Source organism: Zingiber officinale, chromosome 11B, assembly GCF_018446385.1.
Source record: "Zingiber officinale cultivar Zhangliang chromosome 11B, Zo_v1.1, whole genome shotgun sequence".
In the NCBI taxonomy this organism is placed as follows: Eukaryota; Viridiplantae; Streptophyta; class Magnoliopsida; order Zingiberales; family Zingiberaceae; genus Zingiber; species Zingiber officinale.
In genome coordinates this window covers 2,964,216-2,986,947 of record NC_056007.1, presented here as the reverse complement: position 1 = coordinate 2,986,947, position 22,732 = coordinate 2,964,216, and the positions used below count along the sequence as shown (strand labels likewise).

Here is a 22,732-nt window from a genome sequence, read left to right as displayed (position 1 = left end):
AGATGGTTCGTGCCACGGCCTGATTCTCCAGATCACCGCTGCCGCCTCTATGCTTTCATCCGTCTCCTTCTCCTTCACTTACCGAGAAGCCAACTCGCCGGCAGATTTCCTCTCGAAGCACTGCCACCCCGATGACGAGGAATGGGTGTCCGACGACAGCATGGCCAGCGACTACCCTGAAGAATTCCAGTATTTGCTTTGCATCGACGCCTTCGGCATATTCCACCTGAGGAAGCCCAAGTAACAGCTCCCACCGCCGGCGCGGCCGTCCAAAAAGATATCTACGATATTGTTGATCTGTACCATAAAACTCCTGTGTACTGTAACAGCCCATCTAAGCTGAAACATTTGTTCTTGTTATCGATGAATCCTTAAACTATTGTTTAGATTCAATTGTTCCTATTAGTTTCTTATCCTTTTATCACTAAACTAGTATAAGTTATTAGATCATCATTATATTCTCTTGATAGTTAAACTTATAAATGATAAAAAGGATTATTTAATCTTTTTTTATTTTAGTTAACAAATATTAAGATCATGTTAATTATCATTAGTTGTTTTATTAACACCCAATTAATAATAATTAGGTAGTTGAAAAAACCCGTTAATTAATCATTTGACTAGCAGTTAATTATCATTGTTTTATTAAACTAATCATTGCTAACATTTAAAATCAACTGAGAATATTGAGAGTATTTAATAGGTTTATATTAGTTAATTAATCATTAATTTATCCAAACAATTTGTTCCTAATTTTTTGAATAATTAAAATGATTTGTAAATTTTAAAGGGCAAAAGTGTCTTTTTTTCAATCATCCAAGTCGAACGGATACCTCACTTTGATTTTTTAACACCCCCATTTTATTTAACCTGGTATAGTTATCTAATTACTCTCAAGTTGTCGTAGCTACAATTTGGTTAATTCCTATAATGTATAGTTAATCTATCTAAAAATATTCATATTATAGTAACTGTACTACCATGTGAAATACAATCTTGCTCATCTAGCATTAAAGTAGTAACAAATGTAATTTTTTTTATAATTGTTACTTATCATGTCCGAAAGTCAAGGCGATGGACGCTGAGATATGATACTCCTGTTGACTATTGATGGAGTCCGAGTCTAAGGAACCTGCAACGACAGCAGCATCAGTACCGAGCCAGGGAAGAATTTCCCGACGATGATCCTCCGATGCTCAAGTCAGTCTCTGACGATGTGTAAGCAAGGAAGCGGACAAGCCAAGTAACAGTGTAACTACAGTAGAAAATTCTCATACCTCCATTAAAGCTTGGGCCCCTTTATATAGGGCTCCGAGGGTGCACAAACACGCTTCTCGATGCATGCATGCTTCTCAAGGCTTCCCCTGAAAAGACATGTCAGGAAAACGTCTCTGATACCATACATCAATGATTCGAGCATATCTCTGACATGATAGTGGAAGCTTTCACTGTACGATCCTCTGCCTGTCCATGCCGCCAACCATGTCGTCTGTCGGTGGCAAGTGCTCCCAAAAGGATGTTGCAGGATCATTAATTTGTCTATTCTGGGGACGAGCGGGAGGACCGCCCCGCCGTCCTGATGTCTTCAGGCCGAGAGGAATGGCCGCTCGACCGTCTCTCTGCCGCTCGGGGGTTCTTATTGTGACGAATGAGAGGTCGTGCTTGAAGGTCGTATGCTGGTTCCGAGACCTAATGTAAGTCCGAGCAGGATAGCCGCTCGGCTTTTGTTTTGCTGCTATTTTGGTTCTCTGAGCGTCGGAAGCTCGGTGTGTGGCCGAGCTGTGATAATGTCAGATCAGACATTCCTTATTCTGATCGGACAAGTGGGTTACCCGATCGGACGATGATAGGAGGCCAATGGGCACGGTGACTTTGACTTCCAACGTGGTAGTGACCTTCTGCGGAGCAGGATCCGACCTTACCATTGGATCATGTTACAATACTAATTCAACTTATTCACCAATATTATATTATAATAGCTACAAAATTTATACTGCATGTACAACCGATTTAAAATTTAGACGAAAGATAATAACGAAAATAATATTATATAATAATTAAATAATTGTAAATACGTAAATTAAGCTATTTAGAGAAGGAAAATGGATTAATTTTTGCTAATAAATACGTAGATTACGACATATTAGTGATGGTTTTTCTAAGTTTAGATTGGTCTTAAAAAGCCCCGACAAAATGAGACAACTCAGACGGGTGTCGTGGACACCGCTCAGAACGGCCACGTGGTGTCTCATGAGAAGGGCCCCACTCAGTGAGGCGCGGATAGCAATGCCACGTCACCTATGGAATATTTTTCACGTTTCAACAAGAGACCGCACCCCTGAAAACCTCACTCCTTCCTCGGCGGTCGACGCGGCCGCGGCGATCTCTTCCCTGCGCGATGTTGCGGCGGTCGTCGGCCGCTTCCCGTGGCTTACGGCGCCGCATCTCCACAGGATTGTGCCGTCTCCTCTAACCATAGCGCCGGCAGGGCCACAGCAAGAGCCATGTACTCGAGTGAGCGCGCATTCTAACCCTAATTCGCCGCAGAGGTATTCCGTTCGATTTTCTTGGTCTGTTTGTTTGACCGTCGATGAGTTCTTACTCAGGGCTGGAACACTCCAAGTGTTCGTTTTTTTAATGGCCATCAAGCTTACCTTTTTGAATTAGCTCTGGACAGAAGCATATTTTGTTTGATTTTGAGGGATCGTGATGGTGCCTTTCGAGTGATTTTGATTGATTTGGAGGAACTCCTTTGATCTTTCAACACTGCTGGTAAAAATCCTACTTATTGACCATACCAACTTATTGTGAAGTATCCTACTAGAACTCTCCCAATCATCCATCTTCATTCCCATATTGCTGTGCTAATTTAAAGCATATCGTTCCTTTAACTTCCTTTTGCCTGTAACCTCGATCACCAACAAGGTTTATTGCACATTTTCTTTATCAAATGCAAATATAAGTATGGAATGGTGAACCAAATGATCACTATGTATGAGAGGAATGTTTTCACTTTAGTAGAAATTGTGTTTTATATCATCTTATTTTGAGGATCAAGTCTGGCTTACTCTATGGCTGACTATAGCAGTTAAGATTGTCCTGGGTTATTTTTGCTGGAAATTTATACATGATCCAAATAAGTTGCTGTTGTTCTTTGAAATTGATATGTACTTGTGAAGAGATAGCTACATGAATTTGGTTTCCAAGAATGGTTTAACAAGTAAAATGGAAACTAGATCCTTTCTTCAAGTGTATAGTGACTCACATGTCTTACGCCCAATTGAATTAGTTTCTAGGTTGCTGCAATTGCTGTATGCATGAGAAACCTGGGAAGAACTGAAGGTGGTTCCCAGGTGATAGAACTTTCTGTGTTCCTCTGTGGTTGGAGGACCTTGTTGCTGAGAACCAATTCATCGATGCCTAATTTGTCATGGAAAAACTGGAACTTTATCTAACATGCATTCTGGTAGTTGCGTAATTAGTATTCGTACCATGTTGCTTTGGAATGAATCTTTGAGAACTATGATTCCTTTAGTTATGTACTATTCTTTTGCATGCTTAAATTGCCATTCAGTAACTTTTCTTTTCAGTTGGTTCAGGAGTGCTGTTCGATTCGTATCACACTACATATGGAACAAAATGTATCCACAGTTGAGTCTAGTGATGAAGAGCTTATTAATGACCAAGATACAGAGAATCTGGAACAAATAGTTGGTTTTGAAACAGTAAAAGCACCTGAGCCTGGAATGACTTTTAATTCCTTGGATGCTCTTGTTGAATATTATAAAAGATATGGAAAGCAGGAAGGTTTTCGTGTTAGTAGAAAATCAAGAACAATCTCAAGCTCGGGAAAAATAGAACATGTTACTATCGCATGCTCCCGTGAGGGGAAGCCTTATGTATACAAAAGAAACATCTTACAACCAAAGGCAACAACAAAAACTGGTTGCAAGGCTCGAGTTAATGCTACTCTTTTTGAAAATGGGAGCTGCAGAGTTAATTCAGTTAGGCTTGAGCACAGCCACCCTCTAGTTCCAAGGAAATCACGCTTCTGCATGTGCAACAGGGATTTGCCGATTGGTGCACATAGAAAATTAGAATTGAATGATATCAATGGGAATGCAGCAAATAAGAATAACAAATTTTGTTCTGTTCAAGCAGAGAATTATGAGAATGTATCACCTCTGGAAAAAGATCTCACAACTTCTGCTGACAAAACAAGGCAGTTTTGGCTAGGCATAAGAGATGCCGAGGCAATTTTTGATTACTTCATCCGCATGAAAGCCAAGAATGCTAGCTTTTTCTATGCAATAGATGTTGATGAAGAATCCAGAATTAGAAATATATTTTGGGCAGATGCAAGGAGTAGGATAGCGTATGAAGAGTTCGGTGACGTTGTTGCAATAGATACTACATATCTGACAAACAAATATGATATGCCTTTTGTTTCTTTTGTAGGAGTCAACCACCATGGTCAATCAATTCTGTTTGGATGTGGCTTGCTGTCAAATGAAGACTCTGTAACATTTACATGGTTGTTTAGAGCTTTACTTTCATGCATGTCCCTAAAGGCTCCAAATGCTATCATCACAGATCAAGACAAGGTAATGCAAAAGGCTATTGAGATTGTATTCCCCGGCACTCATTACCGTTGGTGTTTGTGGCACATAATGAAGAAGCTACCAGAAAAGTTGAAGGGTTATAAGTCGTATGAAGAAATGAAAAAGATTATGCAAAATGCAGTGTATGATTCTTTCACAAAGGAAGAATTTGAAGAAAGTTGGAGTAAATTCATTGAGAGATTTAATTTATATGATAATGCTTGGTTGAAAGGTTTATATGAAGAGCGGCATATTTGGGTCCCTGTCTTTGTGAAAGATACTTTCTGGGCCGGGATGTCAACAACACAACGGAATCAAAAGATAAGTCCCTTCTTCGATGGGATTGTATACTCCAATACAACAATGAGGCAGTTCATTGAACAGTATGATATTGTATTGGAGACTAAAGTTGAAAAAGAAGACCAAGTAGACCTTCAGACTTTCAACTCGTGGGTCCCCTGCATAACCCATTTTGATCTAGAGAAACAATTTCAACAGCTCTATACCATTGATAAATTCAAAGAATTTCAACAAGAGTTGGTTGCGAAGCTTTATTGCGAAGTCTTGTTGGCAGATGGGACAGATGGTGCATCTGAGTATGATGTGTCTGAGGATGTCGTTGTTGGGGATAATGAGGATCAACACCGTAGGATGGTGCATTACAAAGTACACTTCAATGATGGGGATTGTGAAGTTCAATGTACTTGTCGTGCATTTGAATTTAGGGGAATTATATGCAGACATATCATATCAGCCCTTGTGAAAAAGCAAATTCCCAATGTTCCAGCCAAATACATCCTACCACGATGGAGAAAGGATATGAAAAGGCGACACATGAAGGTGAAAGCTGGTTATTGCGGTTGGAGCAATAATCCAAAGGCACAGCGGTATGATTACCTATACAAGAAGTTTGAGGAGGCAGCAGACATGGCAGTCGAGACTGACGAATACTGTGAGATGTTATGGAGTGATATTAATGATTACCAGAAAAGGATTAATAGAAGCAATGAAGATGACAAAGGTTGTGCACTCTCTTCTGGTAATCTGACCATGGAAAATAGATTGCTTAATCGTCTCGCTCTCCGTAAGCAAGGGCATCCAACAAAAATAAAGTTATCCAAGGTCAACCATACTAAAAAGAAACAATCGCAACACAAAAAGAAGGATCAAAGTAGCGGCAGAAGGCATGACCAACAGGTGAAGATTTAATTTGAAGTTTGTACGATTTCATTGTTCATTTGAGATGATACCTAACTCGATTTTTTTTTTTACATTTAATTTTCAGATACCACAACAAACCGTTGGCAATGGCATTTATGGATGCAATATTGTAGGGACAAGTCCACAAGGCTTAACAGGGGTTGGAACACAAGAAAGCATTTTCCAGGTACACACTATTCGAAAAATTAGAACTACAGCTTATGCTACCTCAAGAGCAGTTTTAAGTCATATTTTTCTGTTTCTGACATTAGGCAAATGCAAATTATTGTCAATACTCTAGTCAAGTTTTAAATTTGCAAAATGTGAGCACCAACCCTCCACTTGTAGCACCAGTTGAAGGCACAGCAGGTAACTCAACTTCAATGAATGTATCCACTGATAACTTCTAAATTGGCCTAACAGTTTGCATTACCAACTATTCAGAAATACGAAGCCAGTTTTGGAACCCGCACGGGTTGGCTGATTATCCGATGCGTGAATACAGCGATGCTAAATGATGTTTGAGAACCAGAACTCTGCAAAATTCTGGTACCTTGCCGTTCTCTTTCATATCAGAGTAGTAGTTTGCATGTCATTTGATGTTTTAGATCTTGGTTTTAATTTTCTGCTAAAAGTTTCTTTCAAAATTTTCACAGGATTTGTAGTCAAAAGTTGTGCTGTTGCAAGATCACTGATTTTTTGAAAAAGATTCCTCGACACTAGCTGCATATCAATTCATGTTCTTAATTGGTCGATCCTCCCACTTTCATCGACTCAAAAGAAAATCTAAAATCTATATTTAAGAGGGTTCTTATTTTGAGGTTTCTTTTTTTTGCACAGCATAACTAAAGAAGTGTAAGAGCCATCTGTATCTGGATTCATTGTTCAGTGTAAATTAATGTAAAATGAGGATATTGCTTAGATACCCTCAAATTGTTGTTTACTACATCAAAGACAGAGTTAATATTTTTTAGAAGAAGAGTTTTTGCACAAATTTGGATTATAGGGATGTTCTGAGGTTTGTGAATTTATATTTATATGAATTTTATTATCCCATTGATTTTTTTTTTTTTTTTTTTTTTTGCAAGCGATGTCATTTATAGGGGTGTCAAGATGGCTCAGATCTGTGCATTTTAGTCGGCTCGAAAAATAGTGAGGGATTTTGGATTTAGATTGGAGATTTTTGTATTAATTTAGGTTGAGGTTGGGTTTTGATTAATTTAAATTTCGGTTAATTTGAATTAGGGGTGACAATTCGGGTTGAGTTCGGGTTGGCAGATTCGGATTGGCGGATTGACGAATTGGAACATCAAAATCCCAACTTAATTTGATTAATATTTTGGGTCAAATTGTTCAACCCAAATTCAATCTGTTTATTTGTCTTTGATTCGAACTTGACTTGAAATGACCAACAATCCGAACCGATCTGATCTGAAATGATCTATTTATAAAAAATATTCATTTTAATCCGAATCCAACATGAAAAGACCAATTTTATTAAAATATGTTTTTTTAAACCTAAATTTAACTAGTATTCAATCCAAATTCGATCTGAAAATATTTATAAACGGATTCACGGATTGTAATCAGGTCATTGAGATTGACCCGAACCTGACTCATTTATTAATCGTGTCAATTAGGTTGACTCAAACCCAACCCGAATCCAATAAGACCTGATTCTAACTTAATGTTTTCGTGTTCGATTACGATTTTATATCGGGTTAGAAATTGTCACCGCTAATTTGAAATTAGGATTTAGGAGTGTTTTTATATTAAATTAAATTTTATTTTAAAGATTACTGTATTTTGTATATCTAAATAATAGAATGCTCATATAATAATATGAAATATTGAGATAAAAATAATAATGATAGGAAAATAAAGAAAATTTTTTTAGATCGGGTGGGTTATTTGGTTGATCGAGTATTTGAATTTGGATTTAAAATTTTTTGGCTGAGTTCGGACCAGATTGACAATTTTTTATAATATTTTTATTTCAAACTAAATTTATCCGAATGGATATAATAATAATAATAATAATAATAATAATAATAATAATAATAAATGTTAAGGTATTTAGAATTGTTTTTTTTATTTTAAAATTTAAAAATTTAAATTAACTTGAAATAAACATGCACAAATTTATTTATTAGAAAAATAAAGGAGTTTTAACTTTTAACCATGTAATAAAATTTCATATTAAACTCGTTTATTGAAAATGTTATTGAGACAAATTTATGCTTTTAATTCAACAATAAGTCTGGATAGATAAATAAAACCACAAACAAATATCAGATAAAATTATAATTAAATTTATTTATGAATTAATTTTGTATTAAAGAATAAGTTTGTTACATTCCAAATGAGAAGGGAGCAATCTCTTTTTCCTGAAAATCATTTTTTTTAAAAAAATTGTGATTATAAATTTATAATTCTTTATTGGCAGTATTGAAAAATGTTAAAATATTTATAAAATGATTTTTTTTTTAAAAAAAAAACAGATAGTGCACGATCGAAAATTAAAAACTCGTAACTCGTCCACGTGCCTCGCCGCGCCGACCAGTATCATTTATTATCTCATCTCTGCGGCCCAAATCGTATCCCCAATTCCATCTCGATGCTGCCGCCTTCGCCTCCTCCTCTTTGAGACGACGGCGAATTCGAATTCCCTCCACCCTCGATCGGCCTCCTCCCTCTTCGTCCTCCTCGATCATTCCTAGCTTGGGATCCGATCGTGGCCTTAATGGCGGTGGTGCTGCGGAAGGTCTTGGGCTCCGTGCTCCATCGCTCCGGATCCAGCTCCAGTCGCCATAACTCGGAACTCCCGGAAGACCACCCTCCCCTCGGAGATCTAAACGTCATCCCCAACGACGTCTTCGTGCAGATCCTCCTGCTGCTCGGACCCCGGGATGCCGCGCGGACCAGCTCCGTGTGCAAGTCATGGAGAGCCCTGGTCTCGGGCAACGCTATCTGGGTTTACTTTATCATGAACGAGAAGGAGCCGTGGGATGCTTTGGTCTTCGCCGAAACCCACTTGCAGTAAGTACAGTGGTTAGATCTGAATTTTCATTGTTTTGATTATGTGATTTCCTTTCTTGCTTTGGCTACGGCTAATTATGTCTTGTTGTCGAAGTAAGGTATTGTTGAAGTAAAGTCAGAACGTCCTGAGTCAGATGATAAGAGATTCTCGTAACATTTTCTTTCATCTGATTAAAGATTTAAATTGTACATGTTCTATTGAACATGGTCTTTCGTTGAGCAGGCAACTGATGTAGATGGAGAGACGACTCATATCAGTTGTTTACTTTTTAACATCACAAAAAAATTACATAACTAGGTGAAGTATTAGTGCACTATACGTATATGGTGTAGAGTTATGGAAGCAGTAGGATGGGAAGTTTATATCCTTCTCAGATGTGAATGTAATCATGTATCCGTACACTTTTACACTCTCATGTGAATCCTATCTCAATGGATGTGAAGTGAAGTAGTCTTTGTAAGTTTCCATGAACACAATAGTATGCCTTTCTATCTAGTTTGGTCTCGGCACATGTCTTTTCTTTTTCTATGTAAAATCTGAACGTCTCTGTAAAACTTAATATAAATCTCTTCAGGTGACTTGTGTTTCTTATAAAAATTAATTAGGTAATCTTGCACAACCTTTATATACCGATTCAAATCTAGCACAATATTTAAAAATTTGTATATCACCCCCAACATACTTTTTTTTTTTTTAATTTCAAATATATCACTGTTTTTAACTCTTTTAAGTGTCTGCCTTTTGATTTTAAATAATCACAGGTGCTGACATGAAAGTATACCATGTTAGCAAACAAATTGCATACAACAACAACAACAACGAAGCCTTATCTCGCTAGGTGGGGTCGACTATATGAATCCTTAGCAAACAAATTGCATGCACATCAAAAAATTGAATTTGGAAGTTATAGTGAGTTATTTTAATATGCAATGGCACATTTGATTATCTAAATAATCCACTTTTAAACTTCTAAATTTTTTGAGATACACCCAATATGTTTGTTGATATGGCATCATGCACACCAACACACATGTTGTGCTAGATTTGAAGCAAAATGTTGTGCTAGTTATAAAAATTTAAACGTCAGGCTAATTTAAAATAAGGTGCAAAGGCTGTGCTAGATTAATTAATTTTTTTTATAAAGGATACTTCATCCATGTTGTGTTGGATGATTTTGTCAAATTATGGGAGACAGTAAGTAGTTGTTGTCCACCCCAAAAGTGTTCTTCTATTGCTTGTGTTAATACCTTTCCCCCCTACATTGCAGGTTATGCTTTGTTCCTCCATCACAGTTGTCATTTATGAACATTTATTCAAAGCGTGCAATGGTTCCACGTTCTATTATTATCGATGGTATGACTGGAACCTTTAACTTTTGCAGATAGCTCGTGTGTTTCAGTTTGTTTTATTGAAGACTTTGAACTTCCCTGGCAATAAAAACCTCGATAGCAATCCATTTGGTTTACTCTTTCATCTCTGATGATATGATTGACTTGATGGTTGGTTCTCCAGTTCATTCTTGAATTTCTTACGATGCTCTAAAGGCAAGTCAATAACGAGTCTAGTATTTAGCATTCTTCTATGGCCTCACCCCTCCTTGGTTTATCATCATGTTTTCTAATTCCCTCTCTTGATGCAACTGGTTAGCTATTTTTTCGGTGTTCTCTGCTCCCCTTGGCTGAAATGGCTGATGGCCACTCTGCAAAAGAGAAAATTCAATGAATGGATCATACTCTATGATCTGCTTAAATGAAGAGTATTTACAATACTGATTTTCTATTTCTGACCCACATGCCCAGACTGTTATCTAACCCCTTTCTCTTCCTATGCAAAATATGTTGTTTCCAGATGGACTGGGCTCCTTCACAAATCAATCCACACTTCCACTTCTATCGAGTCTACATTGGAGAACCAAAATATCCACCAAGTACTGATAAACATTAGCTTGGAGTTCTCATGTGATTGAATCTGGTCAAACCAGACTGAAATGAACAATCAGGGACTTCCAATAGAAATCTTGAAACTTTGATTTTGTATTTAATTTGTTAGCCTCTATTTGTTGACCTGTCTTTGATGGCTGTAAGTTTCTATAATTTACATGTCCTCTTATTTCTGTTCCTTCCTCTCCTCATTTGCTGTAACAAGATAGTTGCACATATAAAATGGGTATAGAAAATTGAAATACCAAGATAATTACACATAATAATGTTCATTAATATGCTAATGATAAAATCTTGGTGTTACCTCTTCAATTCTACTTATCATTTTAGTTGTGGTCCAAACTCCATGTGTGAGGAAAGGAAGAGGTGGGACACATAGTTGGTATCACATTAAGAATTTTGTCTGAATTGATCAATGTGAATGTGAAAGTTAACTAGGTTTTCTAGAATCTTTTCAATAAGCTGACTGGTAGTGTTTGCAACGGTAAAAGCTCTAGAATTTATACTTACCTATCTGTTTCCTTTTAAGGCGGCTCTGGCTATTGCAAGTATGGTTGGAGCAAGTCTTGTTCTCCATCTGGACGTTGTGCTACATTCTTAGTAAGTATTTATATTCATGACAACAGTTGCCAGCAAGTAAAATATATAATGACATGTTATCTTTAGTGAAGTAAACATTGTACTTGTTTTATTTGGAAAAATAAATAAATGCACATTTTCTTTTGTGTATTTCTTAGTGTTTATGAAGGGGAGCCTTGGCGCAACGGTAAAGTTGTTGTTTTGTGACCAAAAGGTCACGGGTTCGAATCCTGGAAACAACCTCTTGCAAAAAAGCAGGGTAGGGTTGCGTATAATGGATCCTTCCCCATGACCTCGCATGGCAGGAGCTTCGTGCACTGGGCTGCCTTTTTTTTTTCTTAGTGTTTATAGTTTTCTTTTATATTGTAGGAATTTGGCAATCTGGAGTCTCCAATGCATGCAAGATTTCACTACTTTTTTACCACAATATTTAGCAGGTGTCCACCTCTCACTTACTATTTATCACCTGTATCTTTGTTCTTCAGATATTGAGCTGCAGGCTAAAGTTAATTATTATAAAATATTGTTCTAGAATAAATTGAAGGGGAGCCTTGGCACAATAGTCAAGTTGTTGCTTTGTGACCAAAAAGTCACGAGTTCGAATCCTGGAAATAGCCTCTTGCAAAAAGCAGGGTAAGGCTGCGTACAATGGATCATGTAGTAGTGGAAAGTGTTATATAGAGTATAATTCATTGACTGGCTAGCCAGTTTCCTTGTGGTTTCTAGGCTTTCATCTTTGTATTGCAATTATGGGGATGTAGCATAGCTTCAAAACAGTGAACTTGAGTATTGAATTCATTAGCTGTGTATAGTTCTGTAATTTCCACTGCTTGTAAAAGTTTTTATTGTACTGCAGAATGCAAGTGAAGACATCATCCCAACCAGTTGTTGTCTCCCTTCCTATATGCTATGTTGATGGTCAGCACATCTGCACGAGTTAATGAAAGAAAGAATGTTTTATCTCATATATCTCATATTGGGTGGTGTTTGTGCTTTGATCAAAATTTCTGACTTTTTTTTTTCATGGAGTTGCCTTCTTAGCCTTATACAACTAACTTTTGATAATTTCATTCCTAGATATTTATCATGTTCTAATTGCTTCAAATTGATGAACAATTTAATTTTAAAACATGCTTGTTACAACTAGTAGTTATATCATCACAATAAGCTGTGTTTCTTCCAGCTATTATTAGGGATATATATGAATCTTATCTGTCAATTGACATCCAACTAAGTGAATATCACTGATAATGTTCTAATTAATTAAACTATGTTTTATTGCATTAACCAATAGTTTGGTCTACGTCTACTCCTTATCTTCTAGTAGTTGCAACTCTTCTAGCAGTAAAATTTATTGATCATCTTAAACATCATCTCAACCTATGAGTTATACCTAATTGTTCTCAAATATTAGTATTTTTTTAATCTAATTTTTGTTGGTAAACTCCTCACATCCATCTTAGTTTTCTCAGCTAGATTATTTTTTTTTACATGTTTCTTAACAATCCAACACTTAGATCCCTAGAGTATTACTGGTCGTACTATAGTCTTATTGACAAATAACACAATATTATTTACAAATAACGCACAACAAGGAACTTTATCTTGAGTACGATTGGTTAGTTCATTTAGTATCAATGTGAAAAAGATAAGCTTGGTGTTACCTTAGTGCATACCTACAACTATAGGACACCGTCAGCTCCATTGGCAGCATCAGTATGGCCTAATTGATTTAACATTGATTTTCTTCATTGGTTGTGTAACTCAAAATTATTTTCTTTGATCTACTCCGTCTTTCCATGTTTGTATGATAGGAATTAGGTGAGAAGTTGCTTTATTTGCATGTTTGACGATTATCAAAATATTTGCAGTTAATAGTTTAGCTAACTTTTGGTTTGTTCTGTTCAGATACTGAATCCGCTAGGGCATCTAGAAAGCAATTAAAAGAAGCAATCTACTCGGTTCTTTTTGAGATGAATGTTCCTGCTATTTGTGCAATTGATCAGGTGTGAATTTTATTCTTTTGTTGGTTGATTATCTGAGCTTAACTTTGGCATATGTATTTTGACCTGAACTTGATAGCATATGGCTAATATATCAAAATTTTTCTACCATGCTTGTTCTTCTCTTGGTTTACAATACATGTATATAATTTAGTTTGTTCATGCATAAATTTGGTGTACCTTGGAAATCTGTATGTTCTTGTTGGACACCTTCATATGTACAATTTTGTGGCTTGTTGGTCTCTAAAAAGATGATTCTTTTTTATGTAGGTGATTGACATTTTTCTTTTCTAAACTCAATCCTTCTCTTTGATTGTTATCTATTTGACGTTATGCTTTGCAACTCAATGTTCCTCTTTTATGTTAATCCTCTAAGAGGAGCTATTGTCTGCAATTTTAGAGCTTAGCCATTATGTGCCTGTATATGTATTCTTAAATGGTTTCATTTGAACGGAATGCTTATAAATCTTGATTCTCAGTCGAGAATACGACTGTGTCTTGTTATCTGGTATTAATTTTCAGGCAGTGTTGGCTTTATTTGCTGCAAGACGAACTTCTGGAATTGTTGTCAACATTGGCTTCCATGTTACTTCAGTAGTCCCAAGTAAGTTCTGCTTGTGTTGTTAGTATATGTCTATCAGTTTCTCTTTAAAGTCAGTTTGAATTCGCTTTCTAGATAAATTGCACATCTCAGATATTTGTCATAACATTTGGACCCATAGCATGATATATTCTTGAAAAAGGAGTGATCAAGTACACATTCATATTAGAAATCTGTGGTATTTGAATATCACTAACATGTAACTTGTGATACTTCTGTAATACAACTCATTTTAGGCTTGCACAAGTGGTAGATGTGAATCTCTTTGAAGAATCTTAAGGAAAATTAGGAAAGCATATTTTTTTTTTGTAAAATGTTAAAGCTTGCTAATGATTATGGTTTTATTCAGATCCTTGTTACTATTGACCATTTGGATATTAATTATGTCCAGTAACTTCATTGCACTGTGTGAAAGGTTAATGCCACTTATTAAGACTCATGCCAGCATGTGGTTGTCATATTCAAGCTGGTCCCCATCCCCTTATGAGTGAAGGTTCAGAAGTGAGAAAACAGAAAGGACTAAAATACCATCAAGAACTTTATCAGAGTCATGACGGAAGCCAACTGTTGCGGAGGATTCATACACTACAGAATTCATCCAATCCGAACTCAGAAAGATAACCATTAAATCTCCTTCCAAGAGATGCCTATAGCTCCAATGAAATTATACTTTACCCATGAATGAGAACAGCTGCAGTTGCTCTTTATCCAGTGAAAGGTCTTGTTTCGTCTCCCGAGTCTGAGTGGTTCGTAATTGACATGGTCGCTCTCATTTTTTTTTGGTGTTCATATTGGGTGATGATATATTCTATCATATTATTAGACCTATTTCATATAGTTATATTTAATATGGACTTATGTTGCACAATTGGCATGTTGAAAGAGGTTCCTTATGTCTCCATATAGTTTTCTAACATACAGGTTTTTATTTTCACAGTTTTCGAAGGTATTGTTAGGCATGATATCGGCATTGAAATAGTGGGACAAGGTGCTCTAAAGCTCACTGCATTTCTCAGAGAATTAATGCAGCAAAGAAACATAAATTTTGAGTCTCTATACACTGTTAGAACCATCAAGGAGGTACGAATCTCTATTATCAGATCATTTAATGTTTTCTTCCTCATAGTTTACTGGATCAATTGTAGTTTTAGCAAATTATTGACGCAAACATTCTTCAAATAATTCTATTTTTTCAGCTATTAAGGAATAGGATACATATTAAGATCCATCATGTGTGTAAAATTTTTTAGATATATGCCAACCTTAATTATATGTGCTCTGAAATGATTTATTATGCCCAGAAACTGTGCTACGTGGCTGCTGACTATGAGGCAGAGCTACAAAAAGATACTGAAGCTTCATGTGAGGTTGTTGGTGAGGGTTGGTTCACTCTATCAAAAGAGCGGTTTAAGACTGGGGAAATCCTTTTCCAACCACTTATTGGTGGGCTGTAAGTTTTTTGTTTTCATCATCTTTTAATGTGACAAATTAAATATGTGGTTATTGTTCTTACTGAAAGTTCTGGTAACTTAAATCAGAGAATTGTACGAAGACAATTGTGTCACATTAGGAAGCCTATCCATTTATAGCTTTACACTACATTGAAAAAGAAATGGAATAAAGCATGAATTTTAATTGGAAACAAGTTATGGACCTAGAATTGCAGGATTGATGTGCCGTTATAAGCTCGATGTAGATTAATTTTACAATTAACACATGTTTGTTTCAATCAAAATCAAAAACAAAAATTTGACAATGTTGCTGGTGTATTTTTTCTTTCTCTACCTTCTATTGGTTTCATGTTATTTTCATTTTTCTTTTCATATCAAAAGCAAGTAAGACCAAAAAGTACTCTTAGTCACACAACTATGTGCTCTCTCATGACTACAGGCGCACACTGGGTTTGCATCGAGCTGTGGCTCTCTGCATGGATCATTGCTTGGCTGCTGAAGCCACCCCTGATAATAGATGGTTTAAAACTGTGGTTTTGGCGGGTGGAACTTCTTGTTTACCTGGACTGTCAGGTATTCTCGTCCAGATTTCATGCTAATTCTTGTCTCTCTCTTTTTTTTTTGTTTCTTTCAATTATGTGTAGTACAACAGAGACAAAACGAATGAAAATATGTCTAGATGCTATAAACAAGTTTAAGGGCAGCCAATAATTTTTTGCAGTTAGAAGAGTGAAAATGGTTAGAGTAGATGTAAAGGTAGAGGGAGACCAAGAACAAGAAAAAGTCACTTCTGGCTTTGTGGCTATGTTTACTACAGGTGGAGAAGACTGAAGTAGGGAGGGCTTGGTCTCCTCCAGCTTTATTTTGTGCAAAGAGAGTGGTGAATAGATGTGGATAGAAAGATAATTAATAGACCAAAATGCACTTAGTTCAGGAGTGTTATTAGGTCACTAAAGAGAGAACAAGGGTATACAACTCACTTTACCTTCTTTTTTTTTTCCCTTCTTCCTGTCTCTCCATGTCAACCTACCTCTGCCTCTGGTTTTACGAGTTCTGTGCATCAAAATGGTGCCACTTTCTGCTAGGTAAACACCCAATCGAGGATCCCTTTGCTCCTCTCATCTCCATAAATTGACCCAGAGTTAATTTAATGAAATTGATTTAATTGATTAATGACATCTGATCTCATGTTTCATAGAGCTCCATGGCTGGACAACATTCACATATTAAATAGTTAGCGCATATCTACTTGATGATTTATGCATCTAATAACCTTAAATTCTTCTCGTCTCATGAAATGAATAATCTCAGAGAGACTTGAGAAAGAACTGTGCAAGATTCTCCCTGCCTCAATGTCTAATGGTATAGAGGTTATTCCTCCTCCATGTGGTGCTGATTCTGCCTGGCACGGTGCAAAGATCGTCAGCAGTGTAAGTTACATTAAACATCTCTCTCTTTCTATTGCAATTTTAATTTTCTATTTTTTTAGGAGACTAAGAACATAGTGCTATTTGTTTAGGACAACCTCTCGTCACAAGGTGGTAGCATATTGTTGAGATTAGACAATCTAGATCTAATATTAATTGAACTTCCTAAAATATTATGCAACATAAAAAAATATTAAATTGCGCTGTTGATGTTGTGTCGTGTTATTGAGTTTTATCCGATATTGACAATCCTCTTGTAGCTTAAGCCATTGCACTAAGCTCCTTTCTACTAATTTATCGACTCAAGTGTGTTGCACTGCTTCGATGCAGATGAGCACCTTCATGGATTCATGGTGTATTACGAAGAAACAATATCGGCAGATGATGCGACGCAACATGATATGGTGATACTTTTATTTTTGTTTTCACTTATTAAAATACAGGTGTTTTTTTTTTTATATATTACCGGGGCAGTGCTTAGATGCCCCTCGTTGATGCAGCACGGTGGAGCAAATGCCGCTTGACTTCTTCATGATGTTTTAATATCTGATCCTTTGAATATTGTTATCGCTCAAGGGATGGCCAAATATAAAACGCCCTACCAATCAGGAAAATCTGTCATATTCTTGTAAATAAATAAATCAACAATGTAGGGTGGTTATGAACTATAAATTTGCATAGTTGTGAAAAAAAAATGATTAGTTTTTTTTTCGATTGTTCCTTTTTAAACTATATGGATTTTTTTTTCATTTGCCTTTGAATATTTTTACCTTTTTTCCAAAATAATTTAACAATGTTTTATGGATTATAGATTTTTTTAATCTTGTTCTTTTATTGGATTAAATAATTGTTAGTGAAATTATATTTTGATAAATACTCAAATTGTTAGTGTAGAAATATTTCATTATATAATAGTAATAATAAGAAATCTTGTTTGTTATATATAAAAAATATATATATTTGATGCTCATAGAATGGTAATGAGTATATATATATATATATATGATGATGCAGTGATAGAAGGAGGTTTATTTAGTATGGGGTCAATTGTCAGGATGGAGGTCAAAGTCAAGACCATCAACGTCCGAGTGTCAGAGCGGAATAGAGGATAAATGTAATGGCTAGTCGGGACATGTAGGGTTCAATTAGTAGAGGGTAATTTCGAGCGGATAATTCTTTTGACTCGGGAGAATACTATAGTCAAACGTTAAAGTCATATTATCGAGACGATGAGGGAGACTAGATCATTTTGTCCGAATGGAAGAATGCAGGTTACTACACAGACATCGCACGGAATGACAATTGAAGTTGACAGAGCAGGGGACTCTCGGTCGAGTGGCTACTCGCTCGACCAAGCAGTGAGACCTGATTGTGGGTAGAGTGCAGTCCTGACCGAGTGGTTGATTCGCTCGGCCAAGCAGCAGGACGGTGGTCCTCATGGCATCCTTTCATAGAAAATCAGGAAGAGAGAATGAAATAATCAAACCAAAACCAAGGGAGGTGTTTCTGGTGTTGGTCCTCCGACGCTCAAGTCAAAATTAGGAAGAGAGAATGAAGTAATTAAGAAAATAGAAAATCTTGCCTTCCTCATACTTGACGTCCCTTTTTATTCCTTTTTTCTATGATCGTTCATCGGTCCTTATTTAATAATATTAATTGCCAGAGGAAGACTTATTTGTCTTGACTTCTGTGCATTAATGATAAGTGTAGTGTTCTTCTTTGCCTTGATTTCTTTATATTTAATGATACATGGCGGTTCCCTTTTGTTTTTCTCGTCTCTTCTTGTATAGCATCATTCCTTGCGTCGGACGGGTGGTCCGAGCAGCTCGTTTCACTATCGATCGACACATGATGCCTCGATCGATCGGGTGATGTCCGCTCGGCCACTCCTTTGTCGACCAGGATAATTGTGAGCTCAGCGTTAACCGCCTTGACTTTAATCGATACCGTGTCAATTGACCCATGGCAGGTGAGCTCTCCCTTATCACCGCATCACTCTCCATTATGAACTTCTCCTTTTTGAATACCTTCCGGAGGCGGAGAAGTTTCGTACAACGTTATTCTTACAAGAACATAACAATAAAAGCAAATATAAATACAAATGAAAACGAAAACGACTTCACAATGAAGAACTTGCTTTGAATGCTTTCTTACTGTTTTGAATAACCTCTTGTTGACCAAAAATGCATCAGCACTACGCCTCAAAATCTTCAAGAATTCACACCTTCAAATTTTCATGAAACCCTCTTATACATTCGGACTAATTTACGCCAACCAATAGATTGATAGACTTCACCAGTCGATTGTCAGCTGGATCTGACTGTTTAAACTTGTAGTGACTATTTTTACCTTACCAATTGATTGGTGAGACTCACCAATCGATTGGTTACTTTTAGTCCAATTGGCCAATCGATTTCGTAGCATTCTATTCTCTACTACACTACTACTAATTGATTGCACCAAAACCTAACGATTACACCAATCAACTGCACCAGTCAATTAGCAACAGTTCAACCAACCATCCTTGTTTCTCACCTCAAACCCCGAATTTGGGGTTTAGGGTAAGCAATCGATTGCTACTTCTTGACAAATGATTGTTGCCTCTATTTTAGCCTTTTTAAGACTAAACTCTTGCCTCACCTAGTATTTGATTGACTTTAACTTACTAGCACTTCTTTTGATTAATATCTGGTCATCCTTGACCCATTGAGACTTTTTGCTGCTAACATCTGATCAATCTTGACATGTTGGGACTTTGTGATTGCCTAGTATCCAGTTGACCTCAACCTACCATAACTTTTTCCATCTCACACCAAGTGTCTTATCAATATTGACTGACTTGAATTTCAGATCTCATGCTAAGTGCCTCACCCTTCATGACTCACTTGATCTTCTCTTTTGCCAACTCCCTGTTAGACTTTCGATAACCATATCCAGTCAACCATGACCCACTTGTATTTTTCTTTCACATGGCAAGTGTTCTATCAATCTTTAATCACCAAGTGTTCCGTCAACCTTGACCCACTTGGACTTTTCTCTTCTTGTCAAGTATCCGATCAACTTGACCTATTTGACTCGTTACTCAAACACACATCATTTGCTTAACCATGCTCATCAGGTATCTAGTCAATCTTGACCTACTTGATGTTACTCAACAAACGATATTACTCAAACATCGAAACTATTAGACTCAAATTAACTCGAGTTTGGTTAACTTTGACCCGAGATCAATTGCACTAACAAACTCTCAATGGATTGTTTACTATTGACTTGGACCACATTAGCGTTGGATCGATCCGCACGTGAGAGGGGGATGAATCACGTGGTTTTGAAAAAACTTATCTTTTCGTGTTAAAACTAAAAGCAAAGTACACAGCGGAGAAAGAAAGTTAGAAAGAGAAATAAAAAAACAAGCAAATAACAACGCAAACACAGTCAGTTTACTTGATTCAGAGCCTGCGATGACTCCTACTCTAAGACCTAGGCCTCATGGACCTATCTATGGGTAATTCACTAAAATACCTTTTTCGGTACCTTCAGAAAAGGGAATCAAGTACACGAAAGACGGAACAAGTGCAACACCCTATACTTGTCCTTTTGCAAGTAGTAAAGTGCACAAATTATAAATTCGTTACCCAACACCTTCGCTTAGGCTTGGTGTCGGTTGACTCCTTGGTAGTAGTCGGGCGCAGCAGCGTCGTAGTAGAGTCACGACAGGAAGCCGCAGTAATCAGAACCTCAAATGGGCACGTAGAATCTTGTATTGATGTTGTTCTTTGAAGCTTGGTTGAGTCCCCCTTATAAAGGGTGTAGAAGGCGCCTTCTATAGCCATTGAAGACGCCTTCAATGTGAAAAATTCTATCCCGACTTCGCTGCGCCTTATCTACGACGAGGTCGAAAATTTATCTCTTGGAAGGTGCCTTCCATGCACTGAAGACACCTTCCATGAACAGTGTCAAGCCGCCTTCCACTGCTTGATGTCACCTTTCCATCCCCTGTAAGGCGCTTCAAGTACTGTTCACCCGAGACTTTTGGTGCTTTTCTTGCCTTGCAAAGCGTGTTAGTCCAATACACCAAATAATAACTTGCAAGACAAATGTTAGCACAATAATATTGAGTAGTAATTAGACCCTGTCTCCTCTGAGATCAGGATCTAGTTGAGGTCTCAGTTTAGGGATTTGAAATGGACCTAAACTGGACTGACGCCTATTGTCTCTCAACTAGGATGCGTCCTCATTGAGTCACTCTTCTCGAGTGACTTACCTTTACTTACCAACTTGTAGTCGGTTGACTAGCCTCTTGATCCACCAAGTTTTCATGTCAGTTGTTAGGTTTATAGACCCAACTGGACTTCTGCTGGCTGTTAGGTCCCGCGAACCCAACCCGACTTTCTGTCATATCTTAGGTTGACCCGTTGACCTATCTGAACTTTACACCAACTATCCGATCTCGCAGACCTAGCTGGATTTCAGCCTGATGTCAGGTCCTTCAGACTCATCAACTCTTGTATACTTGGTAAAGAGGTTAGACAAACAACACATCTAACTTTAACCTATTTGTCATACATCAAAACCTGATTATTAGTGCAATCTACACCAACAATTAGCTGCTATTGGATATGTCTTCTTCAATTGGTTTAGTTTCGTAGTGGATTGAGTGTATTTGCTGAGTGGAGATGAGATGAATAAATTCTGACAAACCAACTCTTTACCTACCTAATCGAGTACTTTGCTTTCCGACTGACATAGACCAACCAGAGGTTAGAAGGGGGATAAGGTGCATCTTGGTGTTACCCTTCCAACGCTCACGTCAGAGTGGAAAAGATAAGGGAGAAAAGGTATGAAGACCTTAGTAGAAACAATAATTTTACTGTCAACTAAGCTTACCAGTCTTGAGCCTACCTTTCTAGTTGACATCATCACCTTATATAGAGAAAAGGAGAAGAAGAAGTGTTTCCCTTGTACCAACATCCCTTTCTTCATGTGGCCTTTTATTCCAAGCGGCCGTGTAATTTCAGCGTTTACAATTGTAACTAATGCCTCTTCCTCATTCGTAACTGATGTCTCATTTATTGCATTTGTAACTGTCATCCATTGATATCACCAACCCTGGATGTTTGCTCTGTAACTGACACCTTCATGCTACTCTGCGAACAAAACATTGTAGCCAGTGTAGCTACAATGTTCAGGACAATCACCCACTTGGGCTAGGGAGCTTGGGCATTTGGGAATGCTAAGTGCTTCGAAGCGTCATCCCACTCAATTGGCCATTCGGGAACGTTACATGTAACGCACTCGGGCTCGGGAATGCTACAATGTCGTGATATTACTATGCTCGGGTGCTATGGTGCTCGGGATGTTATTGTGCTCGGGTGTTATGGTGCTTAGGATGTTATTGTGCTCGGGCGCTATGGTGCTCTGGATCATCCCCACTTGGCTCGAGCACTCGGGAGCGCCACTCAATCTCGGATGTCACCCACTCGAGCTCGGGAATGTTACAATACTCGGGAGCTAGAGTAGCATCATCCACTCGAGCTTAATACTACAGGTATTAGATGATCGGAATTCTAATTGACCAAAGTTAAGGAATTTCCTGCATAGACCCTATTGATTGATTCAAGAGCTTGCTACTTGGACCTTACTTACCTCTCATCAATATGTTATAACAATTTTAATCAAAATTGCTAATCCATTACTGGAATATAAGTATTTTAAGATGAAAAATAGAATGGATAATCTTTTGATATTTGTCCAACAAAAAAAAAGACATTCTTTGGACGATAATAAAAATAAATGATTTTCTTTTAGTTTTTGTCCATAATTTTATTCATTCAGATATTAGTATAGATGAAAAAAAAAACTCAACTCTTTGCTAGAAGTAGAAAAAAAC

At 37.2% G+C, this 22,732-nt stretch overlaps 2 protein-coding genes across 8 annotated transcripts; both read left to right on the top strand.

Moving 5' to 3' along the window:
* Window positions 1-2,286: 2,286 nt before the first annotated feature.
* LOC122035300 (protein FAR1-RELATED SEQUENCE 6-like) lies at window positions 2,287-6,804 on the top strand. The gene is made up of 6 exons (XM_042594713.1): window positions 2,287-2,514; window positions 3,591-5,798; window positions 5,887-5,988; window positions 6,074-6,170; window positions 6,246-6,350; window positions 6,458-6,804. Exons 1-5 carry the CDS (start codon window positions 2,287-2,289, stop codon window positions 6,317-6,319), a joined length of 2,709 nt encoding a protein of 902 aa, XP_042450647.1. The 3' UTR covers window positions 6,320-6,350; window positions 6,458-6,804.
* A 1,582-nt stretch (window positions 6,805-8,386) lies between these two features.
* LOC122033670 (actin-related protein 8-like) lies at window positions 8,387-17,552 on the top strand. Of its 7 annotated transcripts, none has more exons than XM_042592759.1 (13): window positions 8,390-8,840; window positions 10,109-10,194; window positions 11,311-11,381; window positions 11,730-11,797; window positions 12,217-12,296; window positions 13,269-13,366; window positions 13,886-13,967; window positions 14,902-15,044; window positions 15,266-15,414; window positions 15,855-15,988; window positions 16,727-16,845; window positions 17,173-17,246; window positions 17,343-17,552. In XM_042592759.1, the coding sequence occupies exons 1-13, from the start codon at window positions 8,545-8,547 to the stop codon at window positions 17,383-17,385; spliced, it is 1,443 nt and encodes a 480-aa protein (XP_042448693.1). In that variant the 5' UTR covers window positions 8,390-8,544; the 3' UTR covers window positions 17,386-17,552. The 7 variants fall into 7 exon arrangements, 6 of the variants coding, with proteins under 6 accessions (XP_042448693.1, XP_042448697.1, XP_042448696.1 ...); XM_042592763.1 differs by having other exon boundaries at window positions 17,324-17,552; XM_042592762.1 differs by having other exon boundaries at window positions 17,317-17,552.
* Window positions 17,553-22,732: the final 5,180 nt, after the last annotated feature.

Coding starts and splice junctions, on each gene's coding strand:
- LOC122035300 (XM_042594713.1), top strand. CDS start 2,287: ATGCCACGTCACCTATGGAATATTTTTCACGTTTCAACAAGAGACCGC. Junction 2,515..3,590: donor AGCAAGAGCCATGTACTCGA/GTGAGCGCGCAT, acceptor TTTTCTTTTCAG/TTGGTTCAGGAGTGCTGTTC. Junction 6,171..6,245: donor ACCAGTTGAAGGCACAGCAG/GTAACTCAACTT, acceptor CCAACTATTCAG/AAATACGAAGCCAGTTTTGG.
- LOC122033670 (XM_042592759.1), top strand. CDS start 8,545: ATGGCGGTGGTGCTGCGGAAGGTCTTGGGCTCCGTGCTCCATCGCTCC. Junction 11,798..12,216: donor TTTACCACAATATTTAGCAG/GTGTCCACCTCT, acceptor ATTGTACTGCAG/AATGCAAGTGAAGACATCAT. Junction 12,297..13,268: donor TGGTCAGCACATCTGCACGA/GTTAATGAAAGA, acceptor TGTTCTGTTCAG/ATACTGAATCCGCTAGGGCA.